We start from the raw sequence: 6796 nt of genomic DNA, 5'->3' as shown, positions 1-6796 counted from the left end.
TATATAAATATATATATATTTATATAAATATATATATAAATATATATATATATAAATATATATGTATATTATATATATATATATATATATATATAACACGGGGATACAACGAAATTGAGCCTCTGCTTTTAACCGATCACCAAGGTGAGCAGTGGGCAGTTTTGGGCGCCAGGGGAGCAGTGTGTGGGGACAGTGCCATGCTCAGAGCACCTCAGTGGTAACTTGGCAGCTGATGGATTTGAACCTGAAACCTTCCAGAATGTAATTTAAAAATATATTCAAATGAAAATAAAAAGTAAATCACTTGTATCACTGAATTCAGACAATCTGTTTATTTCTTGATTCAGTAAAGTTGTCTGTCAATTTGCCAACGTTATCTTGAAAAATGTGACCCTTAACACCAAGCACATTTATGTTTTATGTAACTTGAACAATACACTCAACCAAATAAATTGAATGAATGTTAGAATGTTTGTTTGGTTTCGTTATGTGGGCAAGGCAAAATGGTCAAGACTCCCAAAACCTGGAGGACTGCCTGCAAATTTGGTACACATGTAAATATGAGTAAAACATTGTAAAATGTCAGTGCTACACAAATATGTTATGTATTCATAGAGGTTTGATGTGATAGGAAGGTTTTTCCTCATTTAGATGATATACAACATTAAAATAAAGAGAAATGTGTAAGTGACTGATCATGGTCATATCAGGTAAATGTGCAAAAGCACCTTCTAAGAACACTTTTTTCATTGTGAGGTTGCGATGGAATAAAGAATAAAAGGTACTTTTATTTTTGTGCATTATTTGATGCCTCATATGTTCATACACTGCACCAAACACCAAAATAATGAATAATTAACATTAGTGAACAATTTCTATTGTCAAATGTACAGGCTATACAAAGGAACAGTAACAGCAGCAGGTGGTGAGTGTTGACAGTCAGTGTGAGGACAAATAGCTTAATTGACTTCATTTGAAAGGATACCAAAAAAAGTACAATGAAAACAATGTACAATTTATACAAAATAGTCACGTTTTGAAAACATCAATGCTATGACATCATAAACACTTCAAACAGACTGGCGACTGAATGCATGCGATAGAAGATTCCAAAGGGAAGTCCCACATTAACAACAGCAGCCCATGTTTTGAAGTTGTAAAATTCAGATTCAGTGTCGTGGTCAAACTGAGGCCGAGCCCCAAAGGCCGGCATGATCCAAAGCTGTTGAGGAAAAACAAAGGAACAGGATGAAAAAAATGAATCAAAAGTTTTTAAAGAAACAGCTTATGAAGCGGTGAGGAGGAAATTACTCACTATAATGTTGCCCATCACCAGAAAGGCGCAAACGTCTTTCAACACTCGCCTCTTCCATGAAAGACCGGACTGGTGCCCATCTGTGTGGCTGTGCAGGCTGCTCTCTGTGAGTTCTGGAGAAGGCTTTTTCTCCATGTCTGAGTCATCAAGGCTGCTGATACTCAGCTCTTTGCCCAGCTGCAGCACATATGGATTTGACAGCACAGTGACAGGCGGTGCCTCGTGGAAGGGCTCTCGATGCAAACCTTCAATTATGAAGAAGTTCTGCAGGCCCAGTTCGATGACCATCAGGAAAGCCCAAGCCAGATTTAACTTGTTTAAGGTGCCTTTGACTTTAGTTGCAATCATGGCTACAATTGTGAAATAGTTGATGACGATCTGCCCCAGTGACGCTCCAACCAGCAGCCCAACATCTAAGCTACGTGTGGGGTTCTTGTCAGAATTAAGGTCTCTCTGGTCTAACCTATACACTGCGCTTCCAATCATACAGGCAATTGACATGGTGGTTACTATGACTATGTTCATGATGAAATGCATCATCACGACATGGTCTGTCTTTTCCTCCTCACCCTTTATGATGGTCATCTCATACACTATAAACGTTGCCAGGCCTGCGATTGCCAAGAGAACCCCAAGTACAGGACCGATGAACGAGTCCCTCACCCTAAATTTGAGGTCGTGATGGGCGTGATCGTCCGCTACACGACCAACATTCTTCCACATGACATAGGCCATTGCTGAGGCAAAGAGACTGTACTCAATATTGAAGGGATAGAGGTAGTAATAGGCCTCCTTAAAGATGCTGCAGGATGAATGGCTGCACTTGCATTTACTGTCTCCATAACCAGCTGTGTGACAAACAAGAACACAGCATGAAGAGCTGTTTAAATTTTTGTTCTTTAGTTTTAACGTTGATTTGTCTGCATGGCTAACATATATTACCTTTTTGGATGTACAAATTCCGTCCGGTGAGTTTAGTGTAATTGCTTTTGTCATCTGGAATAATTGTCTGGTGAACTGACTCCTCGGTGACTGCTGTCATCCACACAACTAAGTTTGTGGAGAGGGTGAGCATCAAGCCGCAGCTAAAAAAAGAAGAAGATGCAACAAAAATACACAATGAAGAAATTTAAAAAGAACAACGGCTGCAAGCTAAATTTTGCTAAGATGAGAAATGTCAAAGCTTGATGCCACAGTTTCCCAAAAGCCTGTGGGAAACACTGTTGTGTGATGGTGTTTAATCATAATTGAAAATTGGAAATAATTGAAGATTAATAATTAGTTGAAGAAATATTGTTATCAGTATTTTTTATTATATTTATATATTTTTTTTAATGAATTGCTAGACTGTTCAGGTATGAAGTTCCGACCCCAACGTTTAAAAACACTGATATAATGTGACAGCTGTGTGGCGCTGTGACAGTGGAACTGGTTTGTAGTGTTTGCATAAATGTGTCGTCATGCCTGGACACACCTTGACTGTCCTTTGACATGTTGGTGTGCTAAGTCATCATGAAGAGATGTTGAAAGGGTTAAGGGCCACAACACAGTGGAAGTGTTAATATTTTTAATGACTTAGACCAAATAGAATGAGCCCAAGTGAGGGGCAAATAAGGTCCAAATAAATTGACACAAAACTCAACATAACTAGATGTCTTTTGTGTGTTAACCTCATTTATTTTATTTATTTTTTGTATCATGTATAATGTATCTTAAACCTTCTGCTATTTACTTTGATTTTTATTTTAAAGCCAATGCAGAGGAAATATGAACATATGTGAATATATTTATGTATTTTTTCAATATTACACCCGCCATGCCCGAATTGACAATAAGTGGTGAAAAAAACTTCCACTTACCGTGTGATATTCTTTTGAATCTGCATACAGTCTTTTGAATGGATCCAGAAAAAGTAGGTCTGCAAAAAGATTTGGTAGTGTTCATTATTTCATCCATGGCCAAAGACAAAGGCTTTTACTTTTTTTTTTTAGATTTGTCCATTACCTGTACAACTAAGAAGACAAGTTGGACCACAGGGAATGCAACCTTAACACCAGAGTCACAGTGAAGGTAGCCCACATAGCTGGCTATCTTGAAAATATCCATGATAATACTCAACAGTCCAAACAGAACCATTGCACCTGGGAACAAAGAAGGACACGTCTTTTAAACTAAATAAAAATCTAACAGTGAAGACAGTGAGAAACTGGAGGACGTCACTTACCCCTGAGCCAAACTGGTCCGGCATGAGCATCCTGATAGACAACGGCGTTATCGTTCCTCAGCGTGAAGATGGAGTAATAAATCATCCAGATGGTGGTGAGGAGGAGAAGAATGATGAGGTAAATTTGTAAGTCTGAAGTTTTGATTTTGATGTTGTCATCAGCCATGCCACTGGACAAGGCACAGCCCAGCATCAAGACGTTCACACAGATGATCCCGGACACCACCCATCCCCAGTTCCGACGCCTCTCCTTCCCCTCCGTTATGGAAGCGATAGGTGGGTCGTGCTCAAAGGTGTTGATTGCTGAGCTGATGTTACTGGGTATGGGGACACCTTCTGACTCCGTCTCCTTGGCCGTCATCCTACATGGTTCACAGGGATTGCCCTCGGTCAGACAGCAGCAGGGATGACCTGTGTTCAAACACATGGTTTTTCTGCCTCAGATCTAGTCACAAATGAGTAGTTGCTCACATCTGACTGCATATAAAGACATTACAGGTTTTGCAACTACTCCCACTTAAATCACTGATCCCGCCCAAGTGAAACTTTTCCAGGAACTTAGAATCAGCATAATTGTCACCCTGTAACTGCTGGACAAAAGAGCAATTTACAATAAAGAAATGGTACTTGAATTTCTTGTTGTTCTTGTGGAGTTTATCTAGCAAGGAATGTGTGTTTATTGAGTTTGCATTCACTTATCTCTGTGTGGATCAGTAGTTTGAGAGGAAACTCACAAACCTGAGATCTCTATCTTTGGCAAAATCATAAATAATACTAGTATGAATAAAACAGATTAGATAAACCGACCAATTTGCTCTGAAGAAATGGCCCAAACCTGGCATTTCAACAAAGCTGACTGCCCTTTTTTAAATGAATAATGGTATCAGGATACCTGTAAACCTACCTGATGTGGTGTGAGCCTAACATGCAGTCTGGGGAAACCCTGGCTTTTATACTCCTTCAAAAACATGTTAGTGTTAGTCCATAGAGTCGTAAATGTCAATAAATCTGTAATGTACAACACAGTTTTATCACCAAACACGGTTTGTTGTGCACAAAATATCCATGGACAGTTCAAAAGATCTTTCCAAGAAGATCAATTTCCCCAACGTCAAATACATCAAAGAACCGGTTCTTTTTTTTTTTTTTTTTACAAACTGCAGGTCTTTGATTTTTGTACAAATAGATTTTAAATGTCAACTACTTTTTAGTGACATTTTGTGACGTGCCCAAAACAAGTGACAAAGTTGATAGACATCACTCATCTAAAATACTGCTGGGTAGGAGTTTTTTTTTTTTTTCATGCAGAAGTGCAGAAGTTCTTTCATTTGACCCTCTGTTTTGACCGAGGGTCCATGGACAGTACAGCCACATTTAGATAGAAATAATGTCAGTCATGCGAAGCAGTGAAGCGGACACTGGTTGTTTTTACCAGACACAAAATCCCTACTTATATTCTCTCAGTACACAGTACCTGAGGTGTAGTACATGCACTAAATGCCTGACCATTGCCTTTGCCTATTGTTATGCGAGTATCACCTCAGTGTAAGAGCTACTGGTTTAGATTTGCCCACAGGGTAAATTGGCAGCCTCGCTTAAATAACAGCCATCCACATTAGCTCCTTGTTTGTTTACTTTAAATTCTTACCAGAAAAAAGCTTGAGGTGAGTACAATGGTTTATTGATGCACATGAGTCTGTCATTCCAGGAATAATCTTTCTTCTTGAAATGTTACGTCATTATTTCCTCCTGCAACTGTAACCTTGTGTGGGATGGTTTACTTATTAACGCATCTTATACTTTATCATCTCTGGGGAAGAAAGGAGCATTGTTTCCCTATAACGTTTTGTTGATTAAGAGTCATCGACAACTCACCTTCCGCCAGGGTTGCCATAGAGGATTCTGTGTGGTATAATGTTGTTGGAATCATCTACTTCAACCGGGCAAATAACCATCACATCAGCTGTCTGGGAAATTTTATACAACTTTGGGGTTGAACATCTTGCCAAAAAACACATAGGTAGAGTCAAACCTGTGCGTACAGTGTAGTGTAGTTCAAAGGGAGAAAGCAAGGGAGAAAAAATGTCCCACGGCCAAAAGCTCTTTTAGCTTTAAAGTTAAAATAGATAACAGGTTCTCAAGAAGAACCACAAGAACAACATTTTTAAAGAGCCACCAGAAGTGTATGATGGGGGTTGATCTCAAAGGGTGGTCCCCAACAACAAACCAGTAACAAGTAAATATTAAAACTGAGGTTAAGTTGTCCTGCTGTTCCCTTAAGGGGTGAACCGCCCCCCAGTTTGAGAAACATTGATCCATAACACCGTTTCCCTGTTCCAATATTTTCTACAATTCCCCCTTTTTGCAAATAATTACGAACGTAACGGATTACCACTATTGAGACTTAGAATACTATGTGTCATTAAAACCACACCATTGTATCTAAGTCTAACACATCTTAACATCTTAACACTATGTACCACCTGTAATTAATGCAGCACATCTACAGTTTATCCTAACAGAAATATTACAAAAATTCAAAATTAAAAAAAGTCAAATAAAGAACGTGTGTTCTTTAAGTCTTTAAGACATTTAGATTTCATATATTTATATATATACATTTATTATATAATTTTTTTCTGTCTGTTATTTGATGTTTTTGACAATAAGGTAAAGAGGAAACGGGCGACTAATGCGTTTGCTGTGCTCTGCCACCCTTATCAAATAATAAAGAGGAAACGGGCGACTAATGCATTTGCTGTGCTCTGCCACCCTTATCAAATTGACCTCTATTTGTGTTAAAGCGAGGTACAAAGCTGCCATTGTCTTCTGAGCCATTTGTCTGTTTCTGATCCCAAAAACAGAGGTGGATTCCAGCCCCAAACACAACTGGCTCAGTCCAAACAATGGTACTGTAGCATCAGCATTTTCAAAAATCGTGCTGAACGTCAATCTTTCCTCTCTTTGTGTTGAACTTGCACCTCACTGTGAATACATTTTTTAGATACGACATTCCAACCACCAGCAGCATCCATTTCTTTTATTATAATTGTTTTTTGCTAGTCAAAAAGGAGACATCAGACACATGAACACATCTAAAATATCCCGTATGAAAGTCAGATAAATTAAGATAAATTAATGTTGTTTTCATGTTGTTTACTGAATCTAAACTATATTTTGACTTCTTGACTTGGGGCACCCAATCCTGACTCGGGCGACAGAACAGCTAGAGCCGGCCCTGTGTCCATGGATACCAG

The 6796-nt window shown here is 38.8% G+C and overlaps 1 protein-coding gene across 1 annotated transcript; it reads right to left on the bottom strand.

Moving 5' to 3' along the window:
* Window positions 1-896: 896 nt before the first annotated feature.
* On the bottom strand, window positions 897-4039 carry otop2 (otopetrin 2). The gene is made up of 6 exons (XM_008329533.2): window positions 3540-4039; window positions 3320-3456; window positions 3175-3233; window positions 2258-2400; window positions 1316-2163; window positions 897-1222 (listed from the first exon to the last, which is right to left on the bottom strand). The coding sequence occupies exons 1-6, from the start codon at window positions 3964-3966 to the stop codon at window positions 1052-1054; spliced, it is 1785 nt and encodes a 594-aa protein (XP_008327755.1). The 5' UTR covers window positions 3967-4039; the 3' UTR covers window positions 897-1051.
* Window positions 4040-6796: the final 2757 nt, after the last annotated feature.

This window comes from Cynoglossus semilaevis, chromosome 17 (genome assembly GCF_000523025.1).
Source record: "Cynoglossus semilaevis isolate Cse_v1.0 chromosome 17, Cse_v1.0, whole genome shotgun sequence".
NCBI lineage: Eukaryota > Metazoa > Chordata > Actinopteri > Pleuronectiformes > Cynoglossidae > Cynoglossus > Cynoglossus semilaevis.
This window is presented reverse-complemented; position numbering and strand designations above follow the sequence as displayed.

Coding starts and splice junctions, on each gene's coding strand:
- otop2 (XM_008329533.2), bottom strand. CDS start 3,966: ATGTGTTTGAACACAGGTCATCCCTGCTGCTGTCTGACCGAGGGCAAT. Junction 3,234..3,319: donor TTGTCTTCTTAGTTGTACAG/GTAATGGACAAA, acceptor ATCTTTTTGCAG/ACCTACTTTTTCTGGATCCA. Junction 1,223..1,315: donor TGGTGATGGGCAACATTATA/GTGAGTAATTTC, acceptor TTTCCTCAACAG/CTTTGGATCATGCCGGCCTT.